This window comes from Vigna unguiculata, chromosome 3 (assembly GCF_037176805.1).
Source record: "Vigna unguiculata cultivar grain cowpea cultivar isolate G323 ecotype 2 chromosome 3, ASM3717680v1, whole genome shotgun sequence".
NCBI classification, from domain to species: Eukaryota; Viridiplantae; Streptophyta; class Magnoliopsida; order Fabales; family Fabaceae; genus Vigna; species Vigna unguiculata.
In genome coordinates, this window is record NC_140794.1 from 66623103 (window position 1) to 66642832 (window position 19730).

The window sequence follows — 19730 nt, forward strand, 5'->3', positions numbered from 1 at the left end:
TGATATGCGAAATACGACGAAAACACAATTATTATTCTTTAAATTGTTAACTTAATTGACTAAATATTCTTCTCGTAAAATAAAATTAGTAAAATACAAGTATTCAGAACTTGTAATATAACTTAAATTTATATAAAGTATTTTTATAACTTTTTAATTTCAATCGATAGAAATAAGACATATTTTTCCAAATACGTAATTAAAATGATAAAATATTGTTTATGAAGAAACAAGTTGTTTGATACAAAATAATTTATGGATAATCTTCTATGGATTTAGAAAAATATATTCTAGTTCGCATTTATTCATAAATTGAACCTTTCTTTTTGTTTTTGTTATGTGTTTTTGATGAATGAATCACCAACTAACTTCATTGACACTAATCCAACAAGGAGGAATAAAACATGGGAGTTTTCTTGTTACATGTACGAGATTAACTAGGGATAAATATGTTTTTTCTTTCTCAAGTTTCAGTGAATTTTGAAATTAATTTTCTTTTAAAATTTTATACCAAATTAGTCTTTCATTTTCAGAAATACGTGAATATAATTTTTCTTACCAAAATTTGTTAAGTTTATTTGATATTTTAAACGCATTTTATGATAATATTTTAGTTAACATTGAAAAAAAAATGTGTCAAATGGTGTAAATAATTCAAATACTATCATGGAATGCGCTTGAAACGTCAAATAAACTTAACAAAATTTGGTTACAAATACTAAATTCACGAATTTTTAAAGATAAAAGATTAAATTAATAAAATATTTTGAAAAAAGGCTAATTTCAAATTTCACTTAAATGAAAAAAAACATATTTAACGTTTATAATTATAATAAAAGTAAGTATATAGGTACAAAATCTAAAATGAATTACAATTTCGACATTTTGTCTTCTAAACTATATCAACTTTTATGGGAGAAATCCATTTGAAATAATTCTGATTTTTTTTTCAGTTTATGATTATTTTAAAAGTAGCGTCGTAAGAAGTGATTGTTTTAGAGAAGAGAACTATAAGAAACATAATTAATTTAATATAAAATAAAGTGTGAAAAAGGAACATGTGTTTGCATAAAAGGGAAAAAAGATTTGTTAGGGTAGAATGGTTGTAATAAAAAGAAGTAGAGTGGTGTTTTGTGGAAATCAAATCAGGAAGGTGAAAGTGAAGTGACATTGTCAATACGTCGTCGTAGAGTGAGGCCTAGACAATTTGGGGGTAAACACAAAAGAACAGACCTTTCTCTCTCCGATTGCTTCCCTCTCATCATCTCTGCAAACACCAATACCAACAATTGCACCCTCCATTCTGCATTTTAGGTTCTTGTTCTCTTCTTTTTCTTCTTCTTCTCCGTTAGGGTTTTCTTCCTTTCTTTCTTTTTCCATTTCAATTACATCCTTTCCACCACCCTTCTGCTTTCTTGATATCAAAATCATATTTTAGTTCACTGTTTTTTCTGTTTTCTACCAATAAACTTTGCTCTCTCTTTTTCTCTAAATCATTGGTTTTTCATTTGGGAAGTTCCTGTTATTTGTGTTATAGAGATTGGATTTTTATCTACACTTTCTATGGTCGATTGTGTTGTGCTTGTTTAATGTGTGTTTCGCTTCTGATATTTGATAGCAAACGTGACTTTGGATTCTGGGCAGTGAAATTTACTTGTTGGGCCCTTGCAGTAAGGAGTTCAGAACGCTAATGCAAGGACCTCTTTCACTGTTTATTATCATCTACCCAGATATTTTGACTTTTGAGTTATGAGTTATGACATTGACACTTGCATTTTGTCACTTGTATAATAATAAAAATTATATGTTTGCTACTTGGCAGGCCATGGCTACGAGGAAAGTTATTGCTATATGTCAATCAGGAGGTGAGTTTGTGACAGATAAGGATGGATTATTGTCATACAGTGGAGGGGATGCGTATGCAATAGACATTGATCAACAGACAAATTTAAGTGATTTTAAGTCAGAGATAGCAGAAATGTTCAACTGCAATGTAAGTACGATGATTATCAAGTACTTCCTTCCTGGCAACAAAAAAACACTTATTACAGTGTCTAAAGACAAGGATTTGCAACGCATGGTCAGTTTCCTTGGGGATGTTAACACGGTTGATGTGTTTGTTATGTCAGAGGAAGGAGCTGCTCGAAATAACAATTCCAACATGCCTGGTAGTAGGTAGTTTTTCACAAGTTCTGTTTGTTTATCACTCATTCTTACGTAGACTTTCCCTCATACTGATAGACATTTATTATTTATATAGTTTGATTAGACATTTATCATTTATATAGTTTGATTTGGCCCATAAATGTAGAAATTAGGATGTTGAAAAATAGTGGATGCTGTGGCTGCGACCAGATAAGGTGGCCATAGGATATGTTTGGATCATATGCATTCACTTGTGCACTTGAAAATCTTTTAGAACACTTGTTTTTTCAGGTCAAGCAGGACAACTGTGTCGGAAGCCGTTGTTCCTGTCGTTGCTCCTATTGATGCCATTGTTGATGCTGTCCAATGCATTGATCAAGTAGAGGTTGATGTAGCTAATGATGTCTCTGCACGTTCTATTTGTTCTGGGGGTAATGATGACAGTCATCGTAAAGCTGCACAGCAGTGGGAAAATACCATCACTGGTGTGGGCCAAAGGTTCAATAGTTTTAGTGAATTTCGTGAAGCATTGCATAAATACTCTATTGCTCATGGGTTTGCTTACAAATATAAGAAAAATGATAGTCATCGTGTCACCGTCAAATGCAAATGTCAAGGTTGTCCTTGGAGAATATACGCATCTAGGTTGTCTACCACACAGTTGATTTGCATTAAGAAAATGCATTACAATCATACTTGTGAAGGATCTGCCGTTAAAGCTGGGTATCGAGCAACAAGGGGTTGGGTGGGAAGTATCATAAAAGAGAAATTGAAAGATTCACCTAATTACAAGCCAAAGGATATTGCTGATGACATAAAGCGGGAGTATGGGATTCAGTTAAATTATTCTCAAGCGTGGCGCGCAAAAGAAATTGCTAGAGAGCAGCTTCAAGGCTCCTATAAAGAGGCTTATACACAGTTGCCATTTTTCTGTGAGAAGATAAAAGAGACCAATCCAGGGAGTTTTGCAACATTCACAACTAAAGAGGACTCAAGTTTCCATCGTCTCTTTGTGGCATTTCATGCCTCAGTATCTGGTTTTCAGTTAGGTTGTCGCCCTCTCATTTTCCTTGACAGAACTCCTTTAAACTCAAAGTACCAAGGGGAATTATTAGCTGCAACTGCTGTGGATGGAAATGATGGCATTTTTCCTGTAGCTTTTGCAGTTGTAGACACCGAGACTGAAGACAATTGGTGCTGGTTTCTGCAGGAACTGAAATTAGCGATATCAACATCCGAGCAGATCACATTTGTTGCAGATTTTCAAAATGGCCTAAAAAGTTCATTGTCTAATATATTTGAAAAATGCTACCATAGCTATTGTTTACGTCACCTTGCTGAGAAATTGAACAAGGACTTGAAGGGACAATTTTCTCATGAGGCCAGACGGTTTATGATTAATGATTTTTATGCTGCTGCTTATGCCCCCAAATTGGATACTTTTGAACGTAGTATTGAGAACATTAAAGGTATTTCTCCGGAGGCCTATGATTGGGTGATCCAAAGTGAGCCAGACCACTGGGCAAATGCATTCTTTAATGGAGCAAGGTATAATCTCCTTTCATCAAATTTTGGACAGCAGTTCTACAGTTGGGTGTCAGAGGCACATGAGTTGCCAATTACTCAAATGATTGATGCATTACGAGGTAAGATGATGGAAACAATTTATGCACGACGCATAGAATCTAATCAATGGATTACAAAGTTGACACCATCCAAGGAGGAATTGCTACAAAAGGAAACATTAGTTGCTCGTTCACTTCAAGTATTGTTCTCTGAAGGTAGTACATTTGAGGTCCGTGGAGAATCTGTTGATATTGTTGATATTGATAATTGGGATTGCAGCTGCAAGGGGTGGCAACTTACTGGTGTACCATGCTGTCATGCCATTGCTGTCTTTGAATGTGTCGGTAGGAGTCCATATGATTATTGTTCAAGATACTTCACAGTTGAGAATTATCAATTAACGTATGCAGAATCTATTCACCCTGTGCCAAATGTTGACAGACCACCTGTCCAGGGTGAATCCGCTGCTTTAGTTATGGTAACCCCTCCACCAACTAAGCGCCCTCCAGGTCGGCCAAAAATAAAGCAAGTTGACTCGATAGACATAATTAAACGTCAGCTTCAGTGTAGTAAATGCAAGGGACTTGGCCACAATAGGAAGACGTGCAAAGTTTCATAGTATCACAATTCACAACATAGTAAGCAACACTCTGTCTCTCTTTGTGCAACCACTTGGGTGTCTGTGTACAACGTATGACTTCTATGTATGTATTTTTGTTACCAAGCTAGATTTTTACATAAAGTTATTGGATTGAATTGATGGGAGGTTTTTGACCTTTCTAACTTGTTATAACCTGTTGGGTTTGGACTTCTTTTAGCACAAGTCCACTTCCACACACTTTCCAAAACACCCAGACACTTCCAACTCAACATTTATGGGGAGGAAATAATTTCTCTTTCCCTAGAATACTTGTCAGTGCTGAAAAACTCAAATACCAACATGATGATTCATATATAGGACAATTCTATGAGTTTTGTTGGTATTTACTTGTATGTTTTGTTTATTGTTAATTCTTTGTTTGTAGTTTTGATAATTTTTTCGGAATTTCTATATCATATCAGCATAGTTAAATGACCGTTTTGGCGGTTCTACAGTGCTGTTGCATTGTGGAATTCCTAGACTCCGTGACAGCAACTCTGTCCACTGTTGTGGGCGCAATGGGTGTCATGGTCGGAGCATACTCCTGCATCCTCATGTTATCTCCAGCAAGACTCTGGCCAATCGAACTTTTGCCTTAATATTATGCAAATTTTAATACATTTTTTTATTTGTACTAACTTAATTTTTTTACATGTATAATTGATATATCACTTTTCAACAGCCACATAAGTTCTGCATGTTGCTGACGCTATCAGCCATACGATATTGAGTATTATAGGATTTCCAGTATTTTCCGTGATACGCGATTGATATCATATTATATAAGAAGACTACATAAATAATTCAATATAGTAGTTATCCCGATATCACGTATCTTGCTATGGCGTGTTTGGGACCGTCACTAAATGCCTATATTTGGTATTTAAAACATGGTTTAGAATTCATTCAAAAAATATTTTAGTTTCAGTTCAGAAATCTTTGATTCAACCTTAAATTTTCATTTATTTTTTTTACCACATTTGAAAATCGTGTGTTTTAGCGAAATGTTCGTTTATTTTGATGCTTCACTAATTATTCTAACTAGCCAATTGTTGTTGAATTTATAACTTTTTCACATGTTCCTGATCAGGGATAGAGTATCTGTCGGGATGACTTTATGATAGCCTTTATACCTGAACAGTTAGAGGCCTTATTCTTTAGTAATGTCATACATGCATTCTAATCTTTACACAATAGCATTTCTTATGTATATGCTTAATGCTGCTTATTTGTTATTATATGATTATTTTTACCAGTAACTGATACAAGAAGTCTGAAACACTTGTGTCACAGGGAATCTTTAATCATATTGGATATCTGGGAGCTATTTCCAACAACAATAGAAATTGAGATAGTAAGATACATTGTAGTGGCTGCATGGGATTTGGTTCGAATCTCCTAAATTCCTTTGCTGAGTATATAGAGATTGTCAATTTGTCATATTAGTCAGTTTTTGTATTATTTTCTTTTCTCCTGTCAATGTTGTCTTCGAGGGAACAAATTAGTTGGTCCTGAGAAGTAAATATAATTTTGTATACTATTTAGATAGAACAGAAACCAAGAGTTCCAGAGTAGGATTTGTTTCCTTGTTATACTATTTTCTGTTTATTTAGTGGAATCTAGTTCTGGGCTGAAGGTATGCACTTAGAAGTGAACCTTGGCTTGTGGTTTTCTCATAGAGCCATCTTCATGACGGGTAGAAGACATGTACTTGTAGAGATATATGTTGCATACAATACAAGTCTGCAAGAGTGCTCATATGAAGTGTCTTTTGCAGGCCTTACTGAATGCCAAATTTATAATCACAGTAGCTCTTGCTATATGGTTGCTGTTTCTTTAAGATTTTGCATTAATTATAAGCCTGATGATTATCCTTCAAACTTATTATCGATTAGCTGGTAAGAGTGAGTACTGCTTTGAATTCAGGAGCACTGCAGTGAATTTTAATTTAAAGTTTGGTAGGTTTTGGTTGAGGTATGTCAATCAATCAAAATTAAACCACACTACATTAAGGAAGCATAACCTCAAACTCAGTCAATTGAATTTATAATTTTAGTCAAGTTGAAAACATTCTAACTAAGTCAAATTATTAATGTCTTTATCAAAAGCATCATGTTATTTTAACATTCAAAAAAAAATTTACATCTGCTTCACATTTATTATTTTACCTTTTAATCTATCATTTTTTTGTAAATACAAAAATTCATTTTTTTTAACAATTTTATCCTAAAACTATAGTATCAAAAATCATTTTTCTTATTAAAACTAAATTCATGAATATATATATATATATATATATATATATATATATATATATATATATATTAATCTTAATTTTCATAACTTTTTTTTTACATAATTTTTTCTACTATCTTCGAAATAACCAAATAACTTTTAGGTTTCAAATTTGATTGTTTTTTTTTTCTTTAATTCTTTTTACACAAAAAAGAATTGTTGACTCTCAATTTCAAAGTGTATAAATCCTTTATTTATTAAGTAATATTAAAAAAATGTATCTTCTTTATTTTTATTAATTCATAATTTTTATTTCATTTAAAGACTTTTGTGTCGTTAAAATAATATTCATTTTCTCTTAATGATTTGACTAATTTGATATATGAAAGTTTTTCTCATATTTCTAATACATTTTCCATGATACTCTTAACTATATATTTTTCATCCATACTTTTAATTATACATTTTTTTGTTTGTCTGTGTAATTTCATTTAATGCTATATTAAATCATTTATATTTGATCAATTTTACTTCCTTACAATATTTTTATTTGTTATTTAGTTATAATCTAAAATATTGTTTGGATGACTTTTTATATACTTTTTTTGTTACTTTCTAAGTTATTTTCATGAAGTCATGGATCTTGTTTATTACCGTCTAACATAAATTAAAATTTAAAAAATAAAAGATTTGTGTAAATTAAAATTATTATTAGTTTAATTTTTTTGTTTACAATTTCATTCAAGTAAGATATTATAATATTTATTAGTGTATTGTGTCAACTACTCAATTTCATTCAAGCTAATAAAACTTGATTCCAAAATAATTCAAAAGGAGTGTGATAAATAAAAAAGGATAAAAATAAAAGTTTCTTAAAAAAATTAAAAATAATTTAAAAATGTTAATTAAATATTTTAATTTAAAACAAATTAGAAAATGATTTTTTCTTAAATACGATGACAAAAAAAAAAAGAAGGAAAACATAACTTTCATTTTTTACAGTGTTTTTAGGCCCAATCTATTTTTATTTATATTCACCCTACTATTTTATTTGGACCTGACCAGGTGAATGTTGGGGGTTTCTTTCTGCAACTCCAAAGAGTTTTACTGCACCTCCAAAAGAATTTAAATTTTCTATAATACCCCTCTGAACCCTTTAACTATTAAACGGTAAAAGTTAAAAAAAGATTATCTCTGCCTTTGCTGTGAAATCACGAGTTTTTTCATATTTTAAAACCCGGTAAAATCCTTAACCGGCTTTCGAAATCTGGTAAAATCTTTAACCGGCTTTCGAAACCCGGTGAATAGTGTCAAACGGATTTTAAATTGTGAACCGACATTTGAAGTATGGTTAAATGATTTAACGAAATTCGAAATCTGTTTTCTTTATATACCAGCATTCGAAGCCTGGTTATGAAATTGTCTATCGGCATTCGAAGTCCGGTTAAGCTTTTAACGAAATTCTAAATCAGTTTTTTTTTAAAGCGGCATTTGTAGTAGAGTTGGTGATTTTAATTTTCTTATTTTTTTTATTTGATTTGTTTATAAGATTTAACTTCAATTATTTTATAATTTATGTATTAATTATTTAGGTTTAGATTATTTATATTTTATATAAGTACATTAAATAAAATTTTATTAATTTAATTTTTGTAGTTATTTTTATCGGCAATGGAAGTCCGGTTTAGTAAACTATTTTTTTATTTAAAGTTTATATTTATATACTAACATTTGAAAATAATTAAATAAAATTAATCTAGATATTATAAAGGCAAATACCTAAAAAATTAAATTAATAAAATTTTATTTAATGTACTTATATCAAATATAAATAATCTAAAATTAAATAATTAATACATAAATTATAAAACAATTGAAATTAAATCTTATAAACAAATCAAATAAAACAATAACTAAATTAAAATCACCAACTATACTACGAATATCGGTTTAAAAAAAAAAAAACTGATTTAGAATTTCGTTACCGGCCGGTATACAAATAAAACGGATATTGAATTCCGTTAAATCACTTAACCGGACTTCAAATGCTGGTTAACAATTTCAAATACGTTTGACACTATTCACCGGATTTCGAAAGCCGGTTTAGGATTTTATCGGATTTCGAAAGTCGGTTAAGGATTTTACCACAGAGGCAAAGAGAATCTTTTTTAACTTTTATCGCTTAATAGTCAAAGAGTTCAGAGGGGTATTATAGAAAATTTAAATTCTTTTGGATGTGCAGTAGAACTCTTTGGAAGTGTAGGGAGAAACTCTGTGAATGTTTTTACTCTCATTTCCATATATCTTTACACGATTTTCTATTGGGTTTATAATCCAATTTCTCTTTATACTCATACACCCTCTTCTTTTCACAGCACCCTCAAAATTCTCTCCACTTACACTCTTACACGTGGATATCATTGATTTGCAACAAATGTCTATTTTATAATTAGCAATTAGAGCACACAGGAACGATTATTTGGGGGAATTCATGTTTTTATCATCTCCATTCAATCACCAATAGATCAATGGTTGTTCCACGCGAGCTCACACATCACACACCAATATACACATAACAGAAAAGGGAGGGAATAGGGACGTTTGAATAGCCTCCTCTGCTTTTTTTCATTTTATTTGTTCCTTCGCTAAATCACGTTTGGTTCATCACCTTCACACTTCATCACCTCTTTCCCCGGAGCTGAAAAATCTCTCACACGCCCGTCTTCTTCTTCATCTCCATAGCAACCACACACATTACCAACACAGTTTCTCATTCACCACAGCGTAAAAAAAAAAGAGGAGAGAGAGAACGCGCATCAGAAACATAACAAAGAAGTTTTCAACAAAGCAAATTACATAACGAAGAAGAAACACTGAATTGAAGAAGAACGAGTGAGAAGATTTTTGCAGAGGAAATTAAGTTCTGGAAATTGAAGGAGTTAGAACCCGAAGATGACGCTACAACGAAGGTTCTTATTCATATTACCTTATTTCTGAGTTTAAGTCATTGCCGATTGATGAAATTTCATTTGTTGCACTATTGCATCTTCACTACACCTCTGATGCACACTGTTGCTACGTGTTATTTCTACTATCCTCACGATTTTCACCTATTCATATTCGCAAAATTCATCCAGAAATCAGTACAGAACGAATAATAGAATAAGAACAATAGAAGAAGATGAGAAACAAACATAAAAGAATCACACAGGAAATACAGAGGCCGAATTCAATCCATTCAGGACCGGGTGAAGTTATTATCCCCTGTTTTTAAGACTTCATTACCTAAACAGAATAAAGAGGGTTTCACGGTGAGAGAAATGGCAAATTGTGTGCGCGAGCAGAGCTGGTAGCAACAGCAGTGGAGAAATCATCGCAGCAGCATTGGTAATCGGCAGTAGGCGATGTAGCGGAGGTGAGAACGAAATGATGCTAGAGCTCGAGGTGAGGAAGGAGAAATCGACGCCGGAGAAGACTTAGTGAGGATCGGCAGTAGCGATGGCGCGTCACCTGCGGCGGCCTTTTACTGGCGAAGGTTCGAGAGTGGCGCTTGCACTAGCGAAAGCAATGGTAGCACGCCTGGGTTTAATAGGCACTGTGACGCCTCCCGTGGCAGCGTAGCTTGGGCTACTCTTTGCTCTCCTTGGCGAATCACGCATTTAACTCAAAATCTGGCGAATAGAAGAGAGGAAGAGGGAGTCGCGCAATGAGCAGAAGAACATAATCGCCGGCAGCATCGAGTCTCCTTGAATCTCGATGGGGCTCTGGTAGGGGGTGAATATGCGATTATGAATAAGGCAATGGAGCTAAGGTTAGGGCTTCTGTGATCTGAAGAAGAGAGGCGCGCGAAGAAAGAAACGAATGCCGGAGGCGATGCCGGCGGCGAGTCCAATTGGCCATGGCTGACGGTGGTTTGGGTGTGCTAGGGCCTGGTTTACAGGGATGAAGATGCTGATATGAAGCTTCTGTGAATTTATTTTTGGGTTCTTAGATAAAAATGTTTTAAAAATAAAAATAAAACTAAATAAAACAACAATAAGTAAAAAATATAAAGTAAATAATAATAAAATGATAAAATAAAACCCTAGCAGAAAAAAAAATTGGGTATGGGCTTGGCTCATTCTAATATTCTTTCTATACCTCCAGTTTCATGTGTTACACCCGTTCATTAGTTCAAGACTTTTGCTGTATGTACCCCTATATTTCACTATACATACTCCTCCTAAACGTTTTTCTCATTTGGGCTCTTGTTTTATACTTACAATAGTTTTATTGTCATTTCACATTTTCAGATATAAATCAATATAAATTTTTTACATAATTATATTAAAAATTATTAATTATCATTTTAGTTAGGTTTTAGACTAAATTTTAACAGTTTTTTTTTCATTAATTAACAATTATTTTTTTCTTCTTTTTTGTATTTATTTCACTTTACTCTTAATAAATATTGTATTATATATATTAGAAGATGTGTATAGACACGTCTGTATTTACATAGGTAATAATGACGGAAAAATAATTCTCTCCATTAGTATGATGATCAGTATTTTATTTCAAAATAAATAAAGAAACTCGTCCCCACTCCTGAACTATCCTTATCTCAGATTAATCCTCACTAGCCAAGTGCAAGAAAAGCCACATGAAACTTCCATTTGTTCATCACTTTACAATTCACAATATTGTAAATAAATTATTGAAACAAAACTATTTTATATAATGTGCATATAATTATTTTACCTTTTGAAGGGTACATTTAATTACTCTTCAAACATGCAATAATTATTTTGCCATATATCCAATACTGTAGAAAGAAGTTGAAGATTCATTCTATAATTCTTTTCAAGTTTTCAAGATGATAGCCAAAATGCAGTCAGAGACTCTTCCCAAACAATTCACATTTTTTATATTAATTTTCTACGAAGAAACAAAAGGTGTATTAATCAAACAAAGTCTAAACAAAAAATAGATAAAGCGGTGGTGACGTTTCATAGAAAATTTTGTTTAATGGGAGAAGAAAGAAAGTAAATAAAAGACAGATGAGGCCTTTCTACATTCCCATCAAATGGAATTGGGGTTCTTTGGCGGTGTGAGAATACAAGAAGCAACCAGAAAAATTATAACCCCTTCCAATCTACCATGCTTTCACATTCACTGACACGTGCCATCTCCATAAACTATACCTTAAGAAACAAATGATGTTATGGCATGCAGTTTCAGACATTATTTCTTCCTCTAACTGACACGTTTAATTTTGACATGTTTGTAAAGAAGCCACGTTGCATGCATCACACCCTCCATGTTCATCATTTCAGTCCACTCCCTTATATAAACCTCCCAATCCCCAACCACTCTTCACCATAACTTCTGTTTCATTCGTTCTGGAATCTCACAAACTTCTTTGTTTATTTCTTCTCAAACTTATATACATTAACCTTTCTCATACCATCATGGCTTCCAGGGTGGTTTTTGTTTTGGTGATGGCGGTGGTGTTGCTTGCCATGAACTGTAACTGCACCAGTGTTGGCCACATGCCATCAACCAAAGAGGAAGGTCGTGATTTTGAGGAGGCTAAAGCCAAGACCTCACAAACAGCCAACAAGGCCATGGACACTGGTAAAGAGGGGAAAGAAGCTGCAGAGTCATGGACAGAATGGGCTAAAGAGAAACTCACTGAGGGATTTGGCTTCAAATATGATCAAGAGCCCAAAGAATCCACCACGAAGAAAGTCTCTGACTATGCTACCGACACTGCACAGAAATCAAAGGAATATGCTGGTGACACTGCACAGAAATCAAAGGACTGTGCTGGTGATGCTGCTCAGAAATCTAAGGATTATGCTTGTGATACTGCTCAGAAGACCAAGGACTATGTTGTTGATGCTGCTCAGAAGACCAAGGATTCTGCCACTGATGCTGCACAGAAGACTAAAGATTATGCTGCTGAAAAAACCAAGGAATATGCCAGTGACGCTGGCGATGCTGCTAAGAGAACAAAAGATTATGCTGCTGAAAAAACCAAGGAATATGCCAGTGACGCTGGCGATGCTGCAAAGAAAACCAAAGATTATGGTGCTCAAAAGGCCAGTGATGGAGCACAGAAGACCAAGGAGTATGCCAGTGATGCTGCCAAGAAGACCAAGGACTATATCAGTGGTACTGCTCAAAATGCAGGGCAGAATATCAAAGATTATGCAAGTGATGCTGCTCACAAGAGCAGAGAAGCTTCTGATTATGCCAGTGACACGGCTCAGAAGACCAAAGACCAAGTTATTAATGATGCTGCTCAGAGAAGCAAAAAGGCATCTGAATATGCCAGTGATGCGGCTCAGAGAACCAAAGACTATTCCAGTGACACGGCTCAGAAGACCAATGAATACGCCAGTGATGCTGCTCAGAGAACCAAAGAGAAACTCCAAGACTTTGCTTCTGGTTGGTACACTAACTTCAAAAACATTTCTGCTCTGCAACCAGTATACCGCATATAAAAAACCATTTTCACACGCACAATCAAAAGCCTGATTTCCTCTTTTCTTTGTTTTTTAAACAAGTTAATAGTTTTTAGGATGAATGTTGTGTTTTATTTGTTTCACATAGTAGAACATTTGCAGCATGTTATTGACTCAAACATATGCAATTTTAAGCATCATTAAGAGCAGACTTATGGCAAAGCTGGTTTAATTTGTTGTTGTTGGTGATGAACAGAGGCTGGTCATTACAGTGCTGAGAAGGCCAGAGAAATGAAGGATGCAGCAGCACAGAAGGCTAGTGACATAGCAAAAGCTGCCAAGAAAAAATCAGAAGAAGTGAAAGAGAATATAAGGGATGCTGAGCTTTGAAATGGCTTCATGGCCTTAAACTGTTAATTATGCCACAAAAGTTGTTGTTGAATTCTGCAGAAATAATGTGTTGTGTTTGTAAATGTGGGAGTGTGTCTTTATGTAGTGCACGTCAGGTCAAGGATGGAATACTTTGTACTAAATATCTAATATTTTCTTCTAAGTTTTTTGTTCAAATAATAGTTGATTTTCTTCAGTGGTTTTGATTAATTTTGATTCGATACTTATTGAATTGTTGAAGGGAGATGAAATCAATAACAACTTGCTATCTTTTACTATCTTTAATTTATAAGGGCAAAGAAATAAGATTATCATTTTTAGAGAAAAAAATAGTATTCATGATTTCGATTTAAGTTTTATTCAGTGTTCACTGAATTGAGATAAAGTTAATACTTTGCTAAATTTCATTTTATAAGTGAAATACGGGTTATGAAAAAGAAAAATAGAATAAACAGATCAGAGAAGTTACCAAGGTACATACTCTTCTTAATGTAAAAGATGGTCTTTTTGGAGTAAAAGATATTCAAAATAATGGACGAATTTAAAAAAAAAATAAAAAAGAAAACAAGTAAAAAGTATAGGAAACGCTTAATTTAGCCCAATTTGGTGGAAGAGGATACATAACAAAAACTTGGTGTGTATTAGACTTCTAATGAAAACATGTATTTTTTAAATAAAAAAACACAATACATGATATTTTTAGAGAGAAAAGTAGAGAAAAAGGAATTAAAATAGAAAAAACTAAGTTGAAAAGAGCAGAAAGAGGAGAGGCTTACTCCGTGGGCTAATTGGGTTATGGGCTACAATCATGAATCTGTCGGGCGAATTGACTTTCTCTTCCTATAATTTCTTACTGCAATCTCACGATAAGTTTTTAAAATGATATTTTAACTTGTGGTAGAGGATATATAACAAAAACTTTGGTTTGTATTAGACTTCTAATGAAACATGTCTTTTTCTTTTTTACATCCTTACCTAGGACTATCTAAAATTTTTAAAATATGATTTTCTAACAAATGTTAGAGAATATAATTTTTAAAACAAATTTACTATTTTTAGAATAATTCTCTTGAAATATATATAATACTTTTTGTGAAATGTTTTTTTTAAAATACATAAAATCTATTATAGAACAAGTTTTTCTTCTTCTTTTTATTTAGTACTTACTGAGTTAAGATAAAATTAGTAATAATCTGTTATATTTCATATTAGTTGGTCCAGTATTGACCTTTCATATTGATCGCATTAGGAAGAAAATTTGTGATATTTATTAAATACAAACAAGAAGTAATTAGATGTTTATTAATATTAAAACAAATATTATGTGATATTACTATTTATATTTAATTAATTTTAAAAAATATTTTGCTTTTTTTTTATATAAATGTGAAATTATTAGTAATTTTTTCAAGATTAATTACATAATAATATTAATGTTAACTTTCACAAACATTAATAGTCAGTTTAATTAGTTGAGTTTAGCCAAAATTAATAAAATTAAAGTATCTGTATTGATCAGTTATCTTAACTATTATGGAACTGTAATTTTTTTTTTGTTATATTAGAAAAGAAAATATCAATACTTGTTATATAAATGTACAAAATTTTATTATACTAAAAATGAAATATATTAATACTTATTATATAGAATCATAATTTTTATATTATATTAAAAATGAGATATAGTAATATTTGTCGTGCTAAGTAGATTATTTATCTTTTAATTTATTTTACTTTTTTATTATTACAATGACAAAAATGAGATATGGAAAGAGAATAAATAGATAGAGAAGTTACCATGTTTTACTCATCTTCTTCATGTATGAAATGGTCTTTGAAATAAAAGACACTTACCCACTTTTTTTGAAGACATTCACCCACTCCTATTCCAGAAACAACATTTCCGAAGGCTTTGATGGGGTGAAGGAAGAAAATTGAGAGGGTGTTGGAAGAAACAGCCTAGTTGAGGCTGATTGCATGGGCTAATTGGGTTATGGGCTACAATCATGAATTTGTCGGCCTTTTAAATCTGAGAACTTCAACTCCAATGCTTATAAATAGATATATATTTTCTCATTTTTCTTTTAATGGGAAATAATACCGACCTTAATTTTGTTTTTTTCTTCCAATAAAAAAAATTATTCAAATCATTGATGACCTAGCTCTATAATATCTTTCCTTAATAAATTTTTTAGTGGTATCATCAGATCACACTTTCAACAATACGTGTTGATTTAAATTGGCAAATTTGTAAACCAAAAGAAATTCCTATTTTTATATCAACATGCAAAATATAAAAATTGCTCATAATGAGAAAATTAAAAATAAATATTAAACACATATCAATAATTAAATAGGGTAAAATACTAAAACTTTTTTCATATATCAAAAGTCTATGAGGGTTGGTCACTTAATAATCTTATTCCAATCAATCGTTAAAAATTTGCTGAGATATGACAAATAAAGTATTACGTGTAACTACACGATCATTCAATTTAACGATGACGTGGATCACTATTATTCTTTTAGGAGTTTGTTTGATTAATTAAAATGTAGATATGATTTGAAAATATTATTTGTTTTAGGTAAGAAGTGACAAGAGTAAAGAAACATAAAAGGTTGTTATGTTGTAAAGTGGAGAAGAATATTTTTTGTTTAGTGTGCCAAAATTATTGTTTTGTGAACACGTTGTCATGCCTTCCTCGTTTTAATTGAGATTTTGAAAGTACCCTTGTTGTAAAAAAATAACATAACCACCGACTTTTAGAATTTCTTATACTTTCTTCGCATGTGGTCAAAGACAGAGATTGCAGAAAAGATTATGAAACCAATTCACCATTTTTGTTTAGTGTATCTTCTTTGTTCTTGTTCATACCATAAATAGTCATTTTTCTAATTCAGATATCATCAACTTTTAAAGTTGTTTTAAAAGTCCTTGCAATCTTTATTAAGATTTATTATAAAATTTGTAATATAACACATCTATTGTCCTTGCGAGAGTTATTTATGTTTCTATGAGACTTACTAAAAAACAAAAATAATTTTTTCATAATTAGTCATTACACCTTTGTGGTGAAAGTTATAGCTTATAAACCATAAGAATCAAAATTTGTGTAATGGAGTTAAATTTTCGAAAAGTCATGGTAGAAGGTTAATAATCAATTTACTGTTGAAAATTTCACCTTGATTCAAACTAAAATGCAAAAGAAAAACAAGAGATATAAGCTTAAGAAAAATATGTTTGTTAATGTTTCACGAATGATCTTGAAATTATGACTCGTTTAATTATTATTTTTTTTTAAATTATCACCAATTTGAAATTACTTTAAATGATAATACGAAGATAACAAGAGAACATTGGAAACATAAAATGTTAAGAGTTTATTACAAATAATATGTTATAACCAACAAATCTATAAAATGTTGACAAGTAAGTAATTACATAAATCACATAACTCATAATCTAAAACTTTTTAAAAAGATTAACAAATCAATTCTAAGTAAAAATTATGAATGATATATGAACAATTGTGATTAAAATTCGCTAAAAAAGTTATTAATTTTGTATGTTTGTATGTTCAATAATCAAAATTTGTTAACGTGTGGTTCAACTTTTAGAAAAAAAAAAGTTATAAGTTATCATCTCAAAACAAACTTTGTATGATTAAACATGCAAACAATCTAAAAATATTAAAAATTAATATGAAATACAAAAATTTGGTTTTGGATTTTATGAAAATTAAGTTGATTAAAAATTAATAAGGTACTAAATAAATATCAAAATAAGAAAACTAAATGAATATTTGACTCACTTTTTGGTAGCAAATTTTTTTGTAAACCAACTTAATTCATCATGAGTGGTTGGATTGGTGGATTAACTAATTTAAGGATGTTTTATTTTTCAAATTTATTTATATATTTATTACAATACAAAATTACATTAACTTACAGGATAGAATTCATTGTGATATTTTTTTTTTCAAACTCAAACAAGTAAATAATAAATTATATATATATATATATATATATATATATATATATATATATATATATATATATATATCCAAGTTTTAATGTCACTAATTCACAATAAGCCAAAAAAACGATGAAGATAAAATAATTAACATTAAAACAATGTAATTCTATAAAAAAAAGTCAAGAATTTATAGCAACAAAAAGAATAAAATTAAACATAAAAAAGTAACTGAATTTGAAAAAATATATATCAACATAAAAAAAGTTGTTGAAAATATTTACTTAATATATTTTTGTTTAAATTAACTTTCAGAAAAATTTTAAATTTTAAAAAATGTTTTACATAATGATAGAGGTATATTTGTTTATTTATTATTTAAATTTAAAAAATTAAGATTGAAACATTCTAAATACTTAATACTATGATATATTTTAATTTTTTAATTATATTAAATAAATTAGTAAAATAAAAGAAAAGAAATAAAAGATATTTTCTTACGTTAAAAAAGCGAATTTTGTTTTATGTGGAGTAGCGGAGAAAAGAGTTAAAATAAATAACTTGTGTAAAAATTATTTTATAATAGTCGAAAAATGTAACTTTAATAGACTTTTTAAACATAAATTTATTTATTATTGTAAAAATTATATTTCAAAGTAGTATTTTAAAATTAGACATAAACAGATAAGGTTTTTCCCTTTTTTTTTTCTTTCTATATTCTGACGGAGATTTTTTTTTTTGTCGGTGTTCCACTTAAATAATGCCTCCATTCTTATTTCTTCTTTAAAGTACACAACAAAAATAAAATAAAGTATTTTTTTATCATATTCATTTTATTCATGCTTCTTTCTACTCTGTTATAAAAAGATTTTATATATATATATATATATATATATATATATATATATATATATATATATATATATATATATATATATATATATATATATATAAGTGATCGTTTTTACAATCAAACAAATCTTATATCTTCCTTTTACTTTAATATATAAGTTATTCTTAGTCTCTTAATCTCCTCATTAACAGTTACAATCATTAAATGATATTTTTATATAAGAAAATAAAATAATAATTCAACAAACAATTGAAGGGTACATTTAAAATATGATTGGTATGTTTTGAATAGGTGGATCCCACTCCTCAACAAAGTAAAACCTAGTACATCTTGTAAAGACATATATGACCCATTTAGGTTCCTGCAATATAAACACGTGCATAAATGCTTATCCGAATTGGTTGGCCACAAAACTATAATATATAATAATTAATAAACATAATGTTAAAGGATGTACTTTTTTTTTCAATAATAAAGAAATAAATCGCATGAAAAATGTTAACCACCAGATAGCACTTTTATAAATAAATTTTACATTAATTATCTGGTCACAATAATATACTGTTTTTCAAGGTTAACTCCGTTATCATAAGTAATCATAATGGTACAATGAAAAAAAAAAAATTCTTGATGTAGAATATATATTTCAAAGTTGAGAAGAAAAAAAAAAGCGATAATTATTTTCAATTTTATAAGGTAATAAATTTATATTTTTACTCTATATTTTATTGAGTATATAAAAAAAATTTGAAGTCAACAACACAGAAAGGTCTAGTTTTTAGTAAAATTAATTTTGGTCAAAATAATTTTTATTGTCATTTTAATTTTTAAGCTTTGTTTTTTTGTCTGCATGCCATTGTATGTTATCGCGCACATGCATGATTAGATGATGAAAAATAATCACTTTTAATATAAATTCGTAAGCATTAGATTTTTTTTGGATTGACTTTTTGATAATAACTTAAAGAGTAGGTTTTTTGGATTGACTTTTTATAATAACTTAAAGAGTCTCTTGTAATTATTATCATTTATTCAAAAATAATTTTTCTTGAAGAGTATTGTTTTATTTAGTAAGTAAACTAAAACTCAAGTTATTGAGTTTGATTGATTTAAATAATCAGAATTAGTGGATTAAACTCTAGTTTAATTTTGTAAAAATAGTTTGAGTTGGCGTTAGATATAGTTAGAGATCATTCGGACTTTCATTTGATGTTAAAATGCTCTAACTTAGAATTTGGTGAAATATATGTAAATGTTAGAAATTTAAAAACCAAGCTACATATATGTCTTTGTTTTAATAAATTTGAGAATTAAAATTGTATATTAATTAGATGAAGTTTGATATAATTAGGATTGATTATCGAGATATTAAGAAAAATCTCACTTTGTTTTTCTTTTATTTTTTATATATACATGTGTTATCAATATAAATATTTAATAAGTCTAATCCGATAGAATACTAATAGTTTATCTGATGAG

The 19730-nt window shown here is 30.2% G+C and overlaps 2 protein-coding genes and 1 long non-coding RNA gene across 5 annotated transcripts; 2 read left to right on the forward strand and 1 right to left on the reverse strand.

The window, feature by feature from the left end:
* The first annotated feature begins 1135 nt into the window (after positions 1 to 1135).
* LOC114178435 (protein FAR1-RELATED SEQUENCE 4-like) lies at positions 1136 to 6191 on the forward strand. 3 transcript variants are annotated; one of them, XM_028064338.2, is made up of 5 exons: positions 1136 to 1314; positions 1619 to 1692; positions 1823 to 2175; positions 2437 to 4349; positions 5645 to 6191. In XM_028064338.2, exons 3-4 carry the CDS (start codon positions 1826 to 1828, stop codon positions 4328 to 4330), a joined length of 2244 nt encoding a protein of 747 aa, XP_027920139.2. In that variant the 5' UTR covers positions 1136 to 1314; positions 1619 to 1692; positions 1823 to 1825; the 3' UTR covers positions 4331 to 4349; positions 5645 to 6191. The 3 variants fall into 3 exon arrangements, with proteins under 3 accessions (XP_027920139.2, XP_027920138.2, XP_027920140.2); XM_028064337.2 differs by lacking the exon at positions 1619 to 1692; XM_028064339.2 differs by lacking the exons at positions 1136 to 1314; positions 1619 to 1692 and having other exon boundaries at positions 1834 to 1993; positions 2130 to 2175.
* A 2653-nt stretch (positions 6192 to 8844) lies between these two features.
* LOC146888026 (uncharacterized) lies at positions 8845 to 10825 on the reverse strand. The gene is made up of 2 exons (XR_014993699.1): positions 9872 to 10825; positions 8845 to 9696 (listed from the first exon to the last, which is right to left on the reverse strand). It is a non-coding gene; the product is annotated as an uncharacterized LOC146888026 (long non-coding RNA).
* Positions 10826 to 11932: 1107 nt separating this feature from the next.
* Positions 11933 to 13621, forward strand: LOC114176635 (uncharacterized). Its single transcript, XM_028061742.2, has 2 exons — positions 11933 to 13018; positions 13292 to 13621. The coding sequence occupies exons 1-2, from the start codon at positions 12037 to 12039 to the stop codon at positions 13423 to 13425; spliced, it is 1116 nt and encodes a 371-aa protein (XP_027917543.2). The 5' UTR covers positions 11933 to 12036; the 3' UTR covers positions 13426 to 13621.
* The last annotated feature ends 6109 nt before the right edge of the window (positions 13622 to 19730 follow it).

What these genes read in the sequence shown, in the direction of transcription:
- LOC114178435 (XM_028064338.2), top strand. Translation starts at nt 1,826, where the DNA reads ATGGCTACGAGGAAAGTTATTGCTATATGTCAATCAGGAGGTGAGTTT. An exon ending in TCCAACATGCCTGGTAGTAG is followed by an intron (nt 2,176 to 2,436) that starts GTAGTTTTTCAC and finishes TTGTTTTTTCAG; the next exon opens with GTCAAGCAGGACAACTGTGT.
- LOC114176635 (XM_028061742.2), top strand. Translation starts at nt 12,037, where the DNA reads ATGGCTTCCAGGGTGGTTTTTGTTTTGGTGATGGCGGTGGTGTTGCTT. An exon ending in ACTCCAAGACTTTGCTTCTG is followed by an intron (nt 13,019 to 13,291) that starts GTTGGTACACTA and finishes GGTGATGAACAG; the next exon opens with AGGCTGGTCATTACAGTGCT.